Source organism: Trachinotus anak, unplaced genomic scaffold (genome assembly GCF_046630095.1).
Source record: "Trachinotus anak isolate AG129_WGS33_773 ecotype Australia unplaced genomic scaffold, CSIRO_AGI_Tana_v1 ptg000019l, whole genome shotgun sequence".
NCBI classification, from domain to species: domain Eukaryota; kingdom Metazoa; phylum Chordata; class Actinopteri; order Carangiformes; family Carangidae; genus Trachinotus; species Trachinotus anak.
In genome coordinates this window covers 25439445-25460209 of record NW_027273870.1, presented here as the reverse complement: position 1 = coordinate 25460209, position 20765 = coordinate 25439445, and the positions used below count along the sequence as shown (strand labels likewise).

Genomic DNA, 20765 nt, shown 5'->3' with positions numbered 1-20765 from the left:
TTAAAGGTACCTCAAGTTTTGACTGGCCTTGAATAAATTGCTGATTCCTGTAATGCAAATCCTGTCAGGTCAATAAATGTTAAAACAATTTGCCATAGCTGCTACTCCTAGTCCCAAACACATTGGTCTGCAAATCCTCCTGAAACAAAATCCTGTGGAAGAAAAAAAAAAAAAAAGAAAATAGTAGCAATTATTACTGAAAACTCACACTCAGCTGTACTGCAGTGTAATTCAGACGTCACGGCCTGATGAAGATGCAAGGACGACATTATCTAGAAAGAGCTGTGATACTGTTTGAGCGTCACCAAACTTGACACTTAAGACCTTGAATGCAACTTGATATCCTGTCCATGAATGTCACAAACTGTTTGACACAGCACAGACTCATGAATATCTAAACCTGATGAAAAAGTAATGGCAAACACAAAACGTGTCTCAATTAATTAAACATTTAAGCAGCACTTTTGCATGTTTTTCATAGACAGTGTCAGGGAGAGATGAACTACAGGTAAATAAATAAAAGTCATTTGACTACATTTTGCAGTGGCTTGCTGGTAGTTCAGCTACATTCATATGTGCATAGTGGAGTAGATAAATTACTTTTTAGCAATTTTTTCATGATTTTAAATTTTTTCATTTTACCATCATTTTACTTTCTTTACTGTAATTGAACTTCTTTTGGCCAGGCCCGCCCGCTTTTCTTTCACTTGACCACGGTGTAGGCATATACAGGCAATGCATTTATCAGGCAGTCCATACCACACACTCAACCTTTGTGTAGTGCATACGCAAAAGCCAAAGCAGGTGTTGCTCAGTGCTCAAACAGCAACAAGCTCATCATGGATAAACCTCCCAGATCTCAGCCTGAGGAGGAATCACCACTGCTGTACCGAAGCTGTTATTGTATACAAAACCAAAGTTGATATTCTTTGCACTTTACCATGAATAGTGGGGTATTTTAGTTTTTTAATTTAGGCATGGGACTTCCTTGTATTATATTTTCACATGTACATAGTCAATTTGATATTTTTCTTTAGTAGTTTGAACTACAAACCCATTTCCCCAAAAGTTGGGAAACAAATGTAAATAAAAACAGAATGCCATGATTTGCAAATGTAAATCCATATTTAATTGAAAATAGAACAAAGACAACATATCAAATGTTGAAATGCAGAAATGTTATTGTTTTAAGAAAAATATATGCTCAATTTGAATTTGATGCCAGCAACAAGTTTCAAAAAAAGTTGGAACAGGTTGGATTTTACGGCATATTTCATTTTACCGTACAAGGAAATGTAATGCATATCCTGCGCTGGATCTTGTATGTCTTGTTTTAAAAGGATAAAATCAACAATTGTCTTTATTAACTGCTGAACAAATCCTGTCATTTTATAAATGCAGTGCACACTAGTAAAAACTAGAATTACCAGCTCATGGTTGTATGACTCAGCCAACGAGCCAAGTTACAGGAAATGTGGTGACAATCTCTCCCTCCTGAGTTACAGTATTGAGTAATGGCAAATAGTGTTTTGGCAGAACATTATGATATCACAGTGAAGTTGACCTTTGACCAATGACCTAAAATGTCATTGTTTTAAACTATTGCACATTGGTGTGAAACGGTTTCATACTCAGCACACACGTTATGGCAAAAAAATGTATTAACAATGACCTTGACCTGTGACCTTTGACCACCAAATTCTTATCAGTTTAGACAGAGAACCTGAAAACCTAACTCCTCCGGCTCTGCCTTGCACCAACATGGAGGCGTCACTGAACATCAACGCTGAATCTCTGAGAAAAGACATCACAGAGCTGTGAAAATCAGCTGCGAGTTAGGTGCAGTCGGTCAAGCAAAGATTTCCATGTGATTATTTTAGCTTTTGTCATTGAAAGGGACTAAATTCTGGAGTGATCCAACATTTAAGCAGTTATAACTTTGCTCTACTGCCCAATCCACTTCAAGACCAGGGGAAAAGTACTGATCTTATCACGCCTGCAGTGACCTACATACGCTCTGTATGTCTCTTATTTACTTCAGATTTCCAATGGTGAAAAGTGTTCTCCTTGAGCTCTTCCTGTTTGCTGGGGCATGTAGAAATCTTTCAAATGCTTCTGTCTTCATGCAGCCAAAGAAGAGTGAGTGGATGACCTAAAAACAATAAATACTATCTATATACAAAGATCATGAACTTTTCTTCAATGCTTATATGAGGTCTTGTTCCACACTGATTTAACTGCTCCCATAATGCACCTTCCAATCAGTTGAAGATACTCACAACATGTTTTGTTCAAAACAAAATCAAAATACAGTTTAGACCTATCATCCAAGTATTGGTTGTTCTCATCATTTACAAGTGTATGTGTACATAGTGCAGATATAAATACATACAGTCAGTACAGTGTCACCAGGGTACATGAAAACCCAATATACTGACATCCACAAAAAGTTACTGGTTGGTGTAAGCACCCCCCCCCCCCCCCCCCCCTGCATTCACGCCATGAAATAAAATCCCTACCCCTTTCTGTGCAGAAATTTTCATTATAAGTTCAGCTAAGATTAATATAAGGCTTAGTTAGTCTTTGTTGTGTGAAATTCCCGCTTTGTGTGCCCTTGCTGAGCTGCAGTGGAGGGACAGTACCACAAAAGGGAAACTGCGTAGCAAAACCTTTGAATAACACCCTACTTAAATTTGGCTGTATAGAGCAAACACTGGATTTTGTCCTCTTACATTGAGCATATTTACTCTACATTTTGAGCCATATCCTGGTTTTGATCGTATTTGGGCTATGGCGTTTACACGGATCATGAGACACCTACAGTAGTTATTCATTTCCTTGAATACACATCTCAAACACTTAACAGATTTCTGAAACCAGGATATGCGCAACACATGAGCGGTATACAGCAAAAACCTGATCGTAATCAGGATACCAGTGAGCATCTGAACGCAGTCAATGTAATGATGCAGGGAAAGGATCACTTCACTGCCACCATGTAGAAGAAAATAATAGCAACAACCAATAACTCACTGTACATATTGGCCAGAGTAATTTTCTTTAAAAATCTGAAGCTATCCTTGAAGGACCTCAAGAGGTTCCTGGACCCTGTAATGGGAATCTCATAGATAGAAACCATGCTGTTCAAAATTCCAGAAATCCAAAGAAAATGTAGTAAAGGTGACATTTTCTATGAATATTAAGTCCAAGTTCCAGAGTATTCAATAGTTTAGCGTCTTTAATTATTTAATTTCATTTAAAAAATTACATTAATCTGCAAAAAAAAAAAATAATAATAATCTATCAAAAAGTCAATGGCTTCTTTCCTTTGTAACTTAAAAGACACCCTCAGAAGTATTAATTGTAAACACAGAGGAGTTTTCCTCCTTGAAATCTCTGAAACACACTGAAAGCTTTCCCTTCCTCTCAATAGATGCAGATTTCTTTTCTTTTTTTTATTTAAAACATGCATTTGTACCATTGGTTTCAAGTGGTCTTTCCCTCGTCTTTTTTTTTTTTTTTTTTGACTCATTGCTACCCCTGCAGAATAAATAATAATATGCAGAATTGCTGCCCCTTACATTGATCAGAATTGTATATCCAGGCTTCCTGGTGTTCATGGGAGGCATGTCTGCCACTGTGCAAAGCACGTACAACCAAGAACCCAAGAACAGAACCCATCTCCTCAGGGTGCTTTTAATTCTACTCACTCATATTTTCATTTTAATTTAGTCAAAATGAACACCTTCAAAATTTTCTTCGCTGCCAACCCACAGAAGGTTTAAGTACACCGAAGTCAAAAAGATTTGTAGTGCAATTGTTCATAAACCTCTGTAATCTTATCATATAAAGAAATATATACAAATATATTGGCAATCTATAAATAAGTTCACTTCCCAACACCCTGCCACCCTTGTGATTTCTCCATGCATCTGTACCAGTCCTTGTCTTAACAAGGTGGTCCAGGCTTCTTCAAGTCTGTCCAATAATTTATCAGCTCTTCTGAAGAACCAAGAATGTAGGTGATGACTTTGGAGTATTCACAGCGATCATATCTTGTGTTATAGGCCTTGAACTGGGATGGATCTGGAGGCGACGTGGGCGCCAATCCCAGCTTTTTCATGCACATTCCAATATAAGCATCCTCTATGTTAAAGGGCTTGACTGATTTTGAGGCTTCCACATATTTCTCTGGAAGATCGTTGGAGAAGGCATATCCCATGCCCAGAGTGTAGGTCGGGTACAAGGGATCTGGGTACATCTCCTCTGGGACGTACCACTTGGAGTCCTTTGAGCGGACGACCGGCCTGTCCCACATAAGCATTCCTGTCAGGTAGTTCATCTTGGGGATGTCTGGCTTCTGCAGCATAATCACCAGATTGTCAATGTTCAAGAACATGTCCGAGTCGATCTTCATGGCGTACGCTGCTGTCGGGCAGCGGGTCGCCAGCCAGTCCATGATCACCATGGTTTTGATGGTTAGATTCAGGTACGTGTCCATGAAGTCACTCTGGATCAGGTCATGGTGCTGAAGATCCTCCTGTTTGAGCCTCTCCTGCTGCTGCCCATCATCACCTCCTCCAGAGAGGCCCAGCATGAACATAGTGATCACCACCTCGCCCTGAACCAGGCTCCTATTGCCCCATGTCTGCCGGATGGCGTCCCGAGCTGCCACATTGTTTGGTGCTACTGGAACCATCAGGACCAAGAAAGGGGTCTTGGTTTTGCACACCTCGGTGTTATCCATAATGAAGTGGTAGTTGCGTGGGTAAGCTTGGTGGTACTCAATGCCTGTAGGTGCAACAGTAGGTAATGTGGTAGCTGGTTCTGCGGTTCCATTGAGTCCATTCAGTTTAGCTCTGTGTTTTGGATGGACGTAATAAGAAGGACGTACACTGTCCGGATTGTTCCAAATGAAAAGTCTGTTGTAGTGCTTTTGGAGTGGAAAGCTCCACAGCCATGGCAGAGAGCTGATGGACAGGGTGTAACAAAAGATGCAGAGCACTAGACAAAACAGGAAGATGATCCGGACCCAGGAGTAAATGAAAGCCTTCTTCTTCTCAGCGAGTTGTCTGAGAAGATAAGAAAGACAGAGTTAAAACTGGAGAGTTTACCACACCAAAATTAAACAGCTGTACAGTAAACACAACGTTATGATTTCTTTTCCTCAATATCAACATATATATCATAATATGGAGGTTCAACACAACAAACTGTGCTCCACGGTTATATATCACATCACATAAAACTCCTCACACCTACAAAACAAAAACCTTAATGACTGACTTTTAGTTTTTAATTACAATTTGCTTGGAGTAATTTTTTAACATTAAAATGATATGATCATATGATCATGGTAGCACTAGCAGTAAGAGCAATGTAGCCTGATTTTTGCAGTTGATGAGGATAGATACTTATAAAAAAGAAAAAACAAAATCAGATAATCATATAGCAGCCAATATTAATATTATAATTTTTTAAATGAGATATGTTTCTCATGGGACATTTTACAGTTGAAAAACAAACTTGTGCTCTCTCTCTGACGACACCGTTTGAAATTACCTCAAATACACCTGTGGCATTTCGGCAGACTTGGCATTTCAGCATTAGTGTCAGTATCATACTTTCAGAGGAATCCTATGAAACCCAGTTTTTCCGGTCCAGCAGAACTATCAGGTACAGGCACAAGAAGCACACCAACTGATAAAGGCTTGTAGCTGATCTGGTAAAACATCTGATCTGGTAAAACAGCAACACCTGCACAGACAGGAGCCTGAAACAGTTTTCTTCAACTGCCAGCACCATGACTCTGTCCTGCTGTAGACGAATCTTTGCATGGCGCATGGGTTCACGTGTCTGTGGTGTTGATGGGCCTTAAAACAGCTGCATGTGCTGTTGTTTCATTTGATCGATGCACCGTTTTTGTGTATTTGGTTTTGTTGCGAGTATTTGCATCACATGTCAGACTCTGAATTTGCTTGTGTTTTGTCTATTTGCATGTGTTTTGCTTGAGCTCTCTGGTTATTCCTTCTTGCTCAATAACCTGGAGGCAGCTCTTTCAACACAGTTGGTTGTGTAGTTTCTTTAATGCGTGGTTGCTATGCAAACCTGTCACATCTTCTCCCACATCAAAAATGTATGATCTTTTAACTTGAGTGATCTAAACCAGCTGATTATTACAGGGCAGCTCTGCAGCAGTTGACAGTGGCTCATGCACAATGAAGGATTCATCTGGCGATATTTTTGTATTATTGTCATCAAATCACATTCAAAGCGACACCGTAGGAATAAAATGGTATAAAATCTGACTTGACAAGTAACTATAAAGATCTCATGCGACAGCGAACCAAGTATCTACCCACCGTGATGTCACACATTGGTTTGTGAACTGCAATTTTGAAGCCTCGAGTTTGTAATTTGGCCGTTGCCTTCTTGGTTTTCTGAAACCAGAAGAAACCATATTTGGACAAGAAGGTGGAGCTGGGGGGGGGGGGGTCTGACCTGCTCTGTACTCTGTGCTCAGGCAGGTCACTGTGTGTGCTACAGTCTGTCAATCACATGGTAGTAACGTCCCAATGCGTACGTGCATGCTTCATCATCTACTGTCCTCTAAATGGTTCCTCCAGGGAATGTCTTCTGGCATTGTCCCCCCTGCACACAAGGCAGTCCAACCTGTTCTTATCTGTGGAGAGCTCATCCCCTTCCTAAAACATGTCTAACTAGCACTTACTATGCACTTTTTGACGCACTTCCTTATAAAATCTCGCAGAAATTATGAAATAGATGTAGCATTGATAGTCATTAAATACTGTAGACTGCAGGTTTAAGGTGCCTCCACATTGGCTTCACTTTTCAGACCTGGAGTTCCATCCATTTTTATATACAGTCTATGCAGTCAACCAAAAAATTAATTAATTAATTTTAAAAAAAAATCTATGATCATATGAGAGAATTGTGTATCATTGTCTTTAAATTCTTTAAATATTTTTCAAAAAATCCTTACATTCACACTCAGAAGGCATAAACATGTAAACTCCCAGCTCCAACTGCAGAAGATGGGACAGAATTACAAGAAGGGCAGAAGATCATACAGGGAAATGTACCATAGTACTGTCAAATGCATATGCAGTTACTTATTTGACTAATCTTTTGGTTTCCACCCTTCAGATAAGCTGCTGATCCCACAGAAGGAAAGTAGGTTACAGAACCTGACTCAAAGGTTTATTGTGCTGTGTTTTGCATGTTTTCTATGGGGAAGGGAGAAATCAATCCATCAAAAGACGGCAGCCGCTTGTTAAGTCCAGAGGACACAGACAAGATATGGAAACCCTGGCGGCAAATCCTCCCTGGGCAGCTGCTGCCAGCGGCCGCCTGGAGCAAACCTTAACCTGAGCAAACAGCGGCCTCAGAGCTTACTGATGTGAGACAGCGATCCCCTGCACCTGAGCGGAGCAGAGCCCCAGGAGTCGGCGTGATCCCAGCGGAGACGCGGACTGCGTGGACAGGAGGAAGCCGACCTGCGCCCTGAGCGCGCGTCTGAGGCCGACAGTAGACAGCAGGAAGGGCCGGCGAGAGAGCACCCTGACGCGGGCAGGGGCGGCAGCAGCAGGGCGGGCGACACGCTCCGTGTACGCCATGTGTGGAGATGTTGGCTGTCGCGTTTGCAAGTGAAATGTAATGTGTTGACAGAAGTTCCTTCTGCACTGTTAAAGGTGGCGCAGAGAGGATGTTGTCAGAGGAAACGTGTGCTCATTAGTTCAAACAGACCGCCACACGGAAGGGTGCGTTGGATATGAGTTACAGGGAGTGGAGGAGGACGTGTGAGTCTGGACGAAGGTGGCACTTAAGGGTCCTTTTTATTAAACTGGAACAAATCTGACACAGACGCCCCCTTAGTTTTCAAAATTCATCATCATGATTATTGTTATTATTACTATGATTATTATTGTTGGGCTCCAGTGGCCTAAACTAACTATACCTAGGCTATATAAGGTAGAGCAATCAGGCGCCAGCTCCACCAGCTACAAAAGTAAAATGCTGTCAACGTATTTCTGCATCGGGATCTAATTATGTCATATGTAGCTTACTAATATATGAGTCACAATGGCCAAGAATGTAAGAAGTACTTTTACTTTTGATATTTAAGTCCAATTTCATTATGATACTTCTATACTTTTACTTAAAGACCCCCTCCAATGAAAATCAAGTTTTTAACATAGTTAACATGTTGTATTTTTAGAGGAACACATTTCCTCTTACCAGGTTAGGGCACTCTCATGTTATTATGAACTGACCTTCCTTTCAAAAGTCCTGATTGAGTCTCACTAATTGAGTCTCACTAATTATGGTCTTCAGTCCAGCAGCCCCGGAAAGTACTTTATAATTTGTATTGAGCGATACAATTGGTCTCAAATGATCTAATATTCTTCTATCTTTAGATTCTGGGATCAGGGTGATTAAACCTTGTTTCATGCCCTAACATCTTTCTTCTCTACACACTTCTTTAAAGCTTTGGATAATAAATTCCTTCCAGGAGAACTGATCCAGTTCATCCCTCCATCCCTGGAGATTTGTTTAATGCCATCTTCAAGATAACTGAATCCAGTTCCTCAATCTTAAGATCTGACTCACATCAATCCTTAAAGAAGTCCTCAATACGTGGGATAATGTTCTATGCATCTACAGAATAATCTGAGGAATAACTTATATTAATAATGTGAAAATGTCTTTTTCTACACTTCTAAAATCTTTGCATTTTACTCCATTATTAGATGCATAGCTGAGTTTCTCTACTTTCTGAATTGTGAAAGCATGAGGACACATGCTTGTTTTCTTCAGATTTTCAGCAGTAATGACTAATTTCCCCGGAGTAAAGTTTATGGTAAATTCTCTAATTTTGAATGTGATGAATTCTCATTACAGTCAACTGATTCGTTATTTTCGAAACCCCTCTGGTCTTATCGTAATAATATTCATTTAATAGAAATCTGACATTAAATTCCCTCATTGTGGTTTCTAAAACTAAATCTATTAAACAAAGATCAGAAAAATGTGCTTTTGAAATTTTAAAGTCATAGTTTCCCCACTGTTCTGGTGTCATGTTCCAGTCCCCTCCCATAAAGATATAATCAGTAACCTCTATCTCTATGTTGTCTCACTGAAAATGAACCAACAGATAAACCTGTTGCTGTCACTTGTGTTTTTCACCATGGCCATGAAGCAGGAACTAAGTGTAGAAAACCCCGACACAGCCAGAGAGAGTCAGGGAGAAATACTTCTGTTTGTTTGTTTCTAACTGACTGGGTGTGGCCCACTATGGGGACATTATTTCCATATTATAAATTACATTATTTGTCTATACAGCGATATAGATAATGGCTGGATGGATGGATGATTTGCTTATCCTCAATATATCCAGATAAATAAACAGGAAGCCTGATGAACCTTTGACTGTGTCATTAGTCGGGTTTGTGGAGTTTGCAGCTTTTCAGAGTCTCTCTCAGCAGCCTTCACACCGCTGCTCTGGGGGACCGTGCGTAAATTACGCACCTGATCATCTGAAACGACTGTGAACGGATCCCCCTGGTTGTTGCGGCTGATAACCTAGTTTTCAGTGATGGTGTGGCGCGCATTTAATTGTCACCTAAATCCATCCATCAACGCACAAAGATTAAAATACGCTAATTTTTTTGTCTTAGGTCAGACAATCAGTGTGTGACTTTTCTATGAAAAATCACGTTCATTTTAATGCCAAAAAAAAAAAGAAAAATACAAAAAAACAAACTTGAACTTCATGCTTTCTGCAGGCTGATGTACTTAAGAATAAAGATGTGTTTTAGTTTGAAGGGATTTTAAATTCTTACCTTTTTAGCCCATCAACACCTGAGCCACTGAGATCCCCCATGACTGCTACGACCTTTCCTTCTTTGTTTCCTTAATTCTTCCTTATTTTATAGTCTATAGGCTACTTTCCTTCAGCCATGGAATCCACAGTTTTCCATTAGGACTTATTATTTATTACAAAGTAGCAAAAACTCCAACGCATGTCCTGTCCACGGGAATAAGACTATACTCTGACGGTAAATTGGTCCCTAGAATCGCGACAGAGAGAGAGAAAGAGAGAAAGAGAGAAAGAGAGAGAGAGAGAGAGAGAGGAAGGGGGAGGGGAATTGTGACATTTGAAGCTTCACGTTTGCTTCACAGTTGAGGACAACAGAACCTGTGGGGCCAGGTTCACCTGGTTTAACACACACACACACACACACACACACACACAGTCACTGTAACAGAATGCTGACAATTGTTCCAAGGAAGTTCCTGAATTCAGAAACATCTTGAAATTAGATCCCTTTGTTGAGCAGGCTTAAACTCCTGAACACTGGATTGACTAACCCTGAGTTGGAAAACTGAGTTTTTGGTTCCAGCTGATCAGGATTAGTTCAATCAACTCTGAAAATGTTCACTCCACTCGACCTTGAAGCTTCAAGTTTGTGCACTACAGAACCTGTGGTGCCAGTTTTTGGAAGAATTTGGTTTCGCACACACACACATACATACATACATGCATTAACACACCCAGTCAAGATCACATAGAGAACTGTGCCGGTGGCAAAAACTCAGATAAAAAGGAGATCCTGGTTGGGCAATTTCTCTTAATTAAAACCAGATAATTTTTCCTCCACCGCAACTAAAATGTAATCTGAAAATGTACTGTATGGGGTCATGGGAATTTTTTTTTTTTTTGTCTTTTCTGTGTGAGAGTATGAGAGAGGAGAAGGAGACTTTAACACAGTATTTAAGCAAAGGGGAGGGGAGGCATTCCTGTTGATGTAGCTGGAAATACTGGTTCAAGAGCAGAAGATGTTGGACAAAAGTGAGAAAATGTTACAAAACACAGGTGACACAACCTGCACTGTAGAAAAGTGCTGTGGAACGATTGTGGATTACCTCAATTGACCTGACAAAACAGAAAATACAATTTAATAAAAAAAAAATCAGCACACTGAGTCAGCTGTTATGCCTGAACACCACTTGTTGCAGTCAAGAGTGTGTGAAAACCAGTGAACAGGGTTTAAAACTGCAGAAATAGTAAAGCTAAAAGTACTGGACGAAAGGTTAGAACTTTTATTTATTTATTTGAATTTTTTTATTAGGGCTTTTTATGCCTTTATTATTGTGACAGTGACAGGGAAGTTGGGGATTTTTCACACGTGACACGCGTGGCTCCCAGCAAAACTAGGTAGGGAAAGGACCTGTTGATAGCCATGTTGACATCACACAGCAACCTTACAAAACATTACACAAAACGCGCAAAAGACACCTTCCACTACAGTCGTCTATGTCTGGGCTGAATCTGAAAATGTCACAGCCATGAAAAGTATAAATATACTTTTTTAAACCATTTTAGTAGCTGCGTGAGGAGACAGTGGCATTTTAGTGACATTTTCTGTCAAAAATAAACCAGATATTAATTCGCAATGAAGAGAAAACCAACATTTAAGTGGCCACCAAACTCTATGTAGAAAGATAGAGCTGATAGCAGCAGCAGCAGTGATGCAGCCAGTGTGAGCACACAGGCATGGAGCTGGCATAGGTTGAGGAAAAGGTCATGGTTTGGGTTAAAATAATTTGTTAAGGTTAGAGGACCTTCGTCTTGGTTACAGTGGTAAATGTGCGGTTAAGCATTGATTTTGAAATGAGAAACAAACAAGTTTCCTGTGTTCTGTCCACCCATCCCTCTTCCCATTGTGGACTTTCTTACTCTGTATACTATGTCAACATGTAAAAACGGCCACTGCCAGGTGATAAAGGTGTCCATTGTGAGAAGGGCCTGTGTGCAGTCTTTACCATCTGTTTACTTACAGGCTTCTAAGCTGTTGACCGGTGTGTTAATTGTCTGCATGCAGCTCTATTAACCCAGGGAGTCACTGGATTCAATGACAAGTAAAAACGTTCTCATGTCATTACATATTATTGTGACAATTAACTAATGACAGTAAAGTGGTGGATCAAGGTGAAGGATGAGGATGTGAAGGCCCTAAAAGATATGACATGACATAACAGGATATAATCTTTAATCTTGTGTCTGTGGTCATGTATTATGTAGTATGTAGAAGCAGTGAACCTCGATATCAGTGTGAGTGTCTGACAAGTAGCATTTGTGGTACTTTGTCTAGACTATAACTCAACCACAAACTGTTGGTTTCCACCAGTCCAAGCCTAAAGAACAAAGAAGCTGCTAAAGTCAGGAAGTACATTTAACCCTCACTGATGTTGTTGCACAGTTTTGTTGTCTGCAAGCTATTGCTACACTCAACCGACAAAGAGGGGGAAGTTATTGAGTCTATAGTTGTCTGTCAGCTGAGTGTCTGTGGCAAACTTTCAAAAATGGATCAGCTACGTAAATATTTCTTTAGGTGGGTCTGTACCACTGCTCTCATCAGCCTCATTTCACGCTTGATGACCATGACGAAGACCACAAACCGAAACGCGTCGGTCAAATGAAATTCTTCTGCTGACCACAAGTGTTGCTGGAGTTTTGACCTGTTTGGATCCTTTCCTTTCTCCATGCACCTCAATGTGAGGTGAAGTTGTGCCAGATTTCTTCCGTTTCTGCAGGCAGCTGTTTTACCAGCATCCTTGGCATGAATTGTGAGAGCTAGCGGGGCTAACAACATGCTGTGGACAAGAGGCCATGAAGTTGTGGATTAAACAGCTTTTTACCAAACCTGCTTCACTGTCCTTACCACTCACTGCAGTTAAACATTGACAGATTGAAATATAATTGACAGGGAAGTGAAAACCGTTGTGTATATGAAGAAGTACATGCATTTAACATGTTTATTAGACCTCAAGGATGCACACAGTGGTATTTAGTGAGGAACAGTGAATGTAAACATATCATTGTTTCCACACAAAAAAAAAAACTCTACAGTGTAGGTTTAATCTTTAACAGGGATTTTAATGGCGAATATACTGCAGGTCAAACTCCAGTGGTGTTTTTACCTCATTTTATGAGGTAAAAGTGCTTTCACACTTGAAAATCCTAGTTTGCAATTACCAGGTATAAAAGTCTGTGATATAAAACCGTAAAGTACTTGACTCTGGACTTCATTTATGTAGGCATCAGGCTACTAAAATAACCCTGCAAGAGATGAACTGGTGAATTCATCTCACCAAAATCGAACAAACAAGCATTCACAGATTTAGATAAAGAGAAGGGCAGTGAGTGGAGCGCATACCTCCTTTAACCACACCCATGCCAAGTTTTAACGGCCTCCTCCCTGGCCCATACATCTTGCAGTTCAAACAAACCACAACACATGGCAGACGGTTCATTGATTCAGTGATCAAGAGCTCCTTTCAGATATTATGTCATTATTTATATAAATGTGTTATAGCTTTTATGTAAAGAGATTAGTAAACCTATTTCATTGATACTAACACCACAATGGGAGGGGCATTCCTACTTAGCCTCCCTCCCTTCCCTCAGTACTCAGACTCACTCGTTAGGTAAGTCTCCTTGGTATACAGGAAAGATTTTGTTTTCTCTTTGGCACTATTATTAACAATCAAGAATTAACATCAAGAATCTTTTCATCTCTGAAAGGCGACATATCAAAGCAATAGTTGGACATTTTCAGAAATAGTAACACCTTTCTCATGTCTGTATGGTAAATATTGAACTCCAGTCAGCAGACAGTTAACTCAGCTTATTTTACATGGGCAGATTTCATCTTTTGTCAGAGCCACGCAACGTTTCCCCGTTTCCAGTTCTTTGCGCTAAGCTGACTGAAACTTCGACTGAAAGGGAAACAAGAGGAAACATTAAATTAAAAAATTGAGAAAATAATGAAATAACAGGCAAAAAAACATTATAGAAACTATAAATGTTTCTTGGGCCTATGAAGTGAAGTGAAACCAAAAAAACTAACACTATATATTAAGTCATATTACAGCTGTAACCTTGTTTTATTTTTTCTTTATTTAGCTTTTTTTTTTTTTTTTTTTTTACAAAATAAGTCAAAAGTGATGAAACTGCACCCACACACTGACACACTTTTTTCTTTCATCTGTTTGTGTTTATTGACATAGAGTCATTGTCATAGTCATCAACACTGGCGACATCCTTAGAAAGTGTTGCAGTGGCCCCGATGTACAAATAACATCTGTTGTCAAGTTATTAGAATTCAGTTTTCTAAAATGTAATGAAAAGTACATTTATACACTTTACAATTGCGTAAATATTTTTAATATACTGTGTGATATATTTCAGTTGAAACACAAGGCACTTGGACACCTCTGAAATACCGATTAGGACAAAACCAATGTGCAAACAAGAGTACAAGATACAACAACACAGAAACAGGCCACGTGGCCATTGTCAAACATTTCACTTGGAGACTGTTTTGAAACCATTGTTTGCCTTATTCTTGCATACCTTTTCATTTCTTAACATTTGTGAATATGAGTAAAGCAAATGTGTACCCACGATTACCAGTAATACACACCCTTGTCTACTTTGTTCCTGGTTGAATGTGTTCCTCAGTCGGTCTTGTCTAAAAAACAGGGCTGATCCTGCTGAGATCATTGTCTTGGAGTGATAAGTAGCGCAGGGAATTAGCTAAGATAAATTGCAAGCAAATGGAGTTTAACCTCAAACCTACATTCAGTTACGTCAACACAGTTTTTTTTATTTCTTTCGTATTGCGACTTGAAAAAAAAAATCACATGGTCAAACAGGTAGCTCTGTGTGGATTGTAATCTTTTGTCACACATCGTAGTGCCGTGATTGTCCCAAAACAAATCTTGCGTCAAGGTGTCTCTGAGATAAGACAAAGCCATACTGAGGTCGCTTTATGTTCTGAAAAATCAACGATAAGTACGTCATATGGTTTGGTCCTCAATGAGGTGGGTAATTAAAATGTTTGCTTTGGGCTTGGTAATGAAAATAAAACAACAGCTCATCTAAGTTGACACATTGCACACGTCAGCTGTCGCACCAGATCTAATTGACAGAAACCATTAAACAAAAAAACTGTGACTAGGATCCTGAAGAGCTGGATTACAAACAGCCTTATATCTGTTCTGTAAGTAGACAACTGTGTTAAAAAATAACAAACAAAATGATCTTTTCAAACACATGAATATCCTGTATACAGTTAATTAAAAATGACCTGCAATGTTTTGTAATGTCAGCCATTGCTCTTATTTTGAAATTTAACCCCTTAATTGCACAACCTCTTTACTTCCCCTGAACTATATGAATGGATGTGGCATAGGTAGATTGTAATGAAGTAATAAAACACGTGCTCATTCATTTTATATTAAATTGTTGTGTATGGACTGTGTTTCCCATTGCGCCCCATAATCCTGCTTTTCTATTTTTAATAAGGAGCACACAATATGTGGAAGCAGTGAGTGGGGGTTGTCAAACATATGAACTGCAACATTATTAGTGCACCTGCTCTTTTTTCATAACCTGGTTTAGTTACTCAACTAAAGGTGATTGTCTGCTGTACAATGCTTGTCGACCATGAAGTCAAGGTGTGGATGAACAAGAGAATGTGGGGGACTCAAGGAACATTAAAGGATCAATTCACCCAAATCACACATATTTTCTCACTTATATGTTATCAAGCCATACAGGTGACAGGTAACATCAGTGTGCTTACATGCTCAAAGTGACAATGCCACGGTGATGATGGTTACAGGTGTAATGTTTACCTTGTTAACTATCTTTGTTTAGCGTGTTAGCGTGCTAACACTTGATAATTGTCACTAAACAGGAGAAATGAAAGTGCTGACCTGATGATGGCACGAGATAAAAAGTCAGCAGGTTCATCCTCTGGGGACTATGTATAAAATCTCATGGGAATCCATCTAAAAGTAATTGATATATCCAAATGACTTTTAATGCTGTTTTTGGCTAACACCCGAGAGGGATATTTCAAAATCTCAGCAGATAAAATCTGCATGGCATCTCGATTATACATATTTTTAGTAGTTTAGGTGAAGTTACCCTTTACACTGTGAGACAGCTGAGACATGCACGGTGACACTCAAGGGTCTTGCTCGGGTTTTGTGCACTCAACACAAAGATGTCTCTACTTTTCAGTCTTTCTGTCCGTATTCGCTTGTTCCTGGGCTGGAATGACTGAAGTGCTTTCTATGGCTCTGCAGGTGACAGCGACCTTTCACCCCTCACATGCACACAAACACTCTCCTCCACAGTCATGTGCTGTATGTCTGTAAACACATACACCCAGACATCCATGCACACCCAAAAAAACACAGACACAGAAAACCACAAACACACACTCCCTGGTTCTTTTTGAATTGCTGAGTGCACATCCTAGCTGACAACAGCTGGTTTGAGGAGAAGCGCCCTCGGGGGAACAACCACCCAGGACAAAGGGTCACTACGCCTGGGCCCCACCCCTGCAGACAGGTTCAGCACCTCCCCCTCCTCTCCTTCCTCCTCTTCCTCTTCGCCTTCTGTCTCCTTCCCCACCACCCGCCCCAGACCTCGCAGAGCTCCCAGGCCTAACATCGAAGTGGCTGAGAGTCCAAAGTGTAACAGAGGGGAGTCCGAGAGGCTGAGCGGCCCCATGCTGCTGCCTCCTCCGACAGAGAAGAGCGGTGCCCCATGGTGGCCCAGGGCTCTGGCGTGGCAGAAAGCAGAGAGGGGCAGAGAGGTCCCGAAACCGCCGAGAAGAGCTGCAGCAGCCCCAGGTATGATGATTTGGGCTCCGCCTACAGAGGGCAGCTCAGAAGTGCCCTGGTGCCCGGGTAGGCCCAGCCCCGACCCCAGCCTGCCCGGAGCACCTTGCTCCTGGGCAACAAAGTGCCCGTGGGCCTTGATGTGCTTGCGTAGCGAGCTGGGATCTGTGTAGCGCTTCAGACAGCCTGCCATCTTGCAGTAGTAGGGCTTGTCAACGTAGTGGGTGCGTGTGTGTTTAAAGCGGTCGCTCGAGTTGGAGTAACGTTTGCTGCAGCCTTCATAAGGGCAGATGTAGGGTTTTTCTCCTATGGAAGGAAAAAAGGGAGAGACAGGAAATAGAGGGAGGGATGAATACATGACTTGATAACAGCATAAATACAAACAGCCAGAGGAAGCTGGTCTGAGTAGGTTTCACTGCAGGTGTCAAGAAAACATTCGCTTATATGCTGTGATGAAACATTTTGAAATTCTGCAGTATTATGTGAACTTCTCATGTGTGAGAATCGATCATGTCCTGCAGCTTTTTTTGATCAAGACAAATCTTTCTAACTTGAAACTTTTCATTTTGCAGGTTGAACCAATAAAATTAAGTTAGTTGCTCATTTCTTAAGATTTATCCTGGGTCACTGCTTTACAAGGACTTTGGACTAGTAGGTCAGCAATTTGGTATCACACTTCCATAAAGATGGAAAAGAAATAAAAGATAACACTTTGACTTTCCATGAAACAACTACAACATTACACAAGTGTGGTGCAAGCAAAGTGGTTCAACACATGTGCTGCAAATACTCACGACACAACAAAAGTGTTTCCAGGGGATGTGTTATAATGCCTCCATGGACACTTATTGTTCATTACTTTTAAATTCAAAGGTCTCAAAGCATTGAGTGCATCCCGGGAAGGTTCATCACTTTTTTGTGTCCCCTGGAACCACTTCCACTGTCGTCTGTGCTACTTTAGGTGCGTTTCTGTATTTGGTTTGTGTTGTGAGTATTTGCAGTGTATGAGTTGTCAAAGTTATGAAGTTGTTTTTGGTTCGTCTATTTGCATGTGTTTTCTTAAGTTGCAGTGCGTTGAGCTCTCAGGGCCGCCGTACATGACGGACAAAGTCATCCTGCTGATGAAGATCATGAGATATGATCAAAACCCCCCAAACTGCTTCTAAATGGGCCATGAGGTCAAGCTATTTTGAAAAGAAAAGAAAACAGAAGAAAAGAAAAGAAAAGAAAAGACATTTGAACTATGTTTCTGCCCACTGCACAAACTTCCCCCTCACTCTGACATGCACTGAAACGAGATGTCTGAGAGAGAGAGAGAGAGAGAGAGTGAGGCCGGTGAAACAACTAACAAAAGCACAACAGAGAGGTCTCCCCTTTACATGAAAGAGAAGCTTATCAGAGTGTGTGTGACACACAAGAGTTCCTTGTAGACACAGTAATGAATGACAGGTAACAAAAGAAGGATTTTAAACCAAGCCCATAGAACTGACTGAGCAAACAATAGTCAACCTAACAACCTGCATTGCATACCAAAGTGAATCATCCAAGACCAGTATCCTGTTCATGTTGCTATGCGTCCCTTTTTTCTTATCATGGCTGCTGAAACTTTTATGGTATTAGTAACTTCCCACAGACCTGGTAAGGTAAGGAGTCCCGTGACATCTATTCTCCCTGTGGGTGTCAGGTGGCTGGCAGTTGAGCGGAACGGATAGTGGCGCAATGAAAACAGCCTTATGTGTAATGATTAATCAGCTGCCTTTTTCAATCCATCTATCTTTCTCTGCAGTCTCCAACCCCCCTAATATATATTTGATTTTAAGCCACTGTTGCGTTCCAGGTGCGTCATACCATAAATTGCTTTGCCTTTATGAGACAGTGAGAGGTTGTACTGATAACAAGAATGGTGGGGCATGACGTGCAACATATGAGGGATGTTGCAGTATTAGTCATGCATCTTAAGCACAGGCCAACCTGGAGCCTCGACTGAAGTAAAAAGTGGCAGCAAATGTAATTGCAGAAAACCTAAATGAAGTTTTTAAATGTAAACATACATAGACACAGAGAAATACATAATCAGTTCTAATGGTATGGTGTCTTTTTAAAACTCAAAAATAGCAATTATACTGTGATATTTGGATGACTTTCAGAATAGACAATGAATGAATAGCAGTTGGCGAGTTTCATACCACATTTGATTTTCACTTTTCAAAATCGACTGCATTAATCCACTATTCAGCGTGCCACCCAGCAAGTTTTTCAAGTTTTTAGTTTCAAGCACCAAAAAAAGCATTTCAGGGGCGTGACACTGTACTGAAAGCAACAGCTTTAAGGCAACAGTCTCAAGTTACCTTTCACTCTGGGATGAATTTCTTTTATGATTAGAGGTCTTTAGTTTGTTATTTGAAGGAGCTGTGATTTTATATGCCCTCCCATTAGGCATATTATGATTAATCAGACCAGCTAAAATAAACCAAGGGGACTTATTAATAAGCTGAAACTGATTCCTCACGAGAAATTAATTTGTAAAACACCTGTTTTCAGTGCGAGCCCAGCCTTCTGTCATGCCTCTTCTTGTTTTGAGATACTGAAACTACAGTGAATGTCAAAGTGGATAGTCTGGCAGAATACTTTCATAATTTAAATACATCATCAAAATACTTTTTTTTGCACTGTATAAGTTTATGCCAGCCTCAGAATTCAATTTGTTTTATGTCACCTTGGAATCACATCTTTAGCCAAGGGTTTTGTTTACACTGTTTCAGACCTTTAAAGCTGCGGTTTGGGTGAACACTGAAATCAACGGAATTAGTGCTGATGAGTTTCACAGTTTCCTTCAATAATGTTCATCATTCAACTGTCCAGATGTAGAAACAATGACAATTCCCACAACACATGAACTCACCACTGTATAAAAAACATATCAGCTAGACAACACAAGTCAGCCTGCAGTGGACTTTCTCCACCAAATGCACTAAAAGTGATGAATAGTGTAAACAGCTGATAAGACAGGAAACACAGCAACATACAGCCACAAACACTGTAGAACCTCTTCTGCGTTCAGTGATGCATTTCTCTCTGAGCTATTCAGAAGTACAACACCATAAAAATGCAAAGCCACATTAAAGGGTGAGATTATGAGGAGTAGTGTGACATGATCTGCAAGACACAGGGGACACTGACTGACCCGCTTTCAGTGTAGCTAGGACAGGAGGACTAAATGAACTGTTTTCCACAGTATGTGGTAGAAAAGGACTAAACAAACTGAGCTGAACTGCACAATTTTTTTTTCCTCCACTCAAAAGAACTTTGAATGCTTAGAAAGAAAATGAACTGAAATGGCTTTATTTAAGTTGATGATTGTCAGGGAGTTTGGTGGAGCTTTGAAAATCAGTAGAAGCACATTTATGTCCCTTATTGTTGTTTTTAAGCAAATGTTACTCAAACAGGGGGAAATGCTGCTTTTGCTGAGGACGATCGGCCACAGATTTGATGCTCTAGTGAGTATTTGAAGCAGAATGGAGTATGTGGGACTGACTAGGAAAGAAACTACCATGTCTATGTTCACTATGATGAAGGAGCGTGTCATCCAGTTTAATTGTGTGGCTCACCGATGCATTTTAATAGTTTATGGACTGAGCTCTATGGCACAACAGAGGAGGAATAACAGACAATACTTGTTAGAAGATCAGTTATGCCTTCATTAGCTTTGTTGGTAATGACAGAAATATAGAATATCACCTCACTTATCCTTCAAAGTTGTTGGATTTTATTCATCGTGAACTCACCTGTATGTGAGCGAGTGTGTATCTTCAGGTTCTCCAGACGTGAGAAGCTCTTGTTGCAGGTGGGACAATGGTGCGGCTTCTCATTGGTATGTGTGCGGATGTGAATCAGCATTTTATATCTATAAAACATAACACAATCAAGCAGAATTTGTTCACAAAACGCTCACTCACATATATGACAGGTAAAAATGTTTTCGGAGGATGTGTCTGCTGATAGCAACATTACAACCAGTTATGTTCCCATACAAGGCTGCCAGT

The 20765-nt window shown here is 40.4% G+C and overlaps 2 protein-coding genes across 3 annotated transcripts in view; both read right to left on the bottom strand.

Annotated features, from left to right (window-relative positions):
- Window positions 1–1106: 1106 nt before the first annotated feature.
- Window positions 1107–10151, bottom strand: LOC139635914 (beta-1,3-galactosyltransferase 2-like). Of its 2 annotated transcripts, none has more exons than XM_071503482.1 (2): window positions 9864–10151; window positions 1107–5072 (listed from the first exon to the last, which is right to left on the bottom strand). In XM_071503482.1, the coding sequence occupies exons 1-2, from the start codon at window positions 9902–9904 to the stop codon at window positions 3950–3952; spliced, it is 1164 nt and encodes a 387-aa protein (XP_071359583.1). In that variant the 5' UTR covers window positions 9905–10151; the 3' UTR covers window positions 1107–3949. The 2 variants fall into 2 exon arrangements, with proteins under 2 accessions (XP_071359583.1, XP_071359582.1); XM_071503481.1 differs by lacking the exon at window positions 9864–10151 and adding an exon at window positions 7417–8833.
- A 3908-nt stretch (window positions 10152–14059) lies between these two features.
- Window positions 14060–20765, bottom strand: part of LOC139635912 (zinc finger protein GLIS2-like) — a 31125-nt gene continuing 24419 nt past the window's right edge. Inside the window, exons 6-7 of the mRNA XM_071503478.1 lie at window positions 20508–20626; window positions 14060–17028 (exon numbers count right to left, since the gene is read on the bottom strand). Of these exons, the coding sequence (XP_071359579.1) occupies window positions 16355–17028; window positions 20508–20626 (793 nt within the window). The 3' untranslated portion in view covers window positions 14060–16354. The remainder of the gene's footprint in view (window positions 17029–20507; window positions 20627–20765) is intronic.

Excerpts from the sequence above, each read along its gene's own strand:
- LOC139635914 (XM_071503481.1), bottom strand. The coding sequence starts at position 7,637 with ATGGCGTACACGGAGCGTGTCGCCCGCCCTGCTGCTGCCGCCCCTGCC. Across the intron at positions 5,073-7,416 it reads GGGATCGCTGTCTCACATCA|ACAACTCGCTGAGAAGAAGA; the intron begins GTAAGCTCTGAG and ends TTATCTTCTCAG.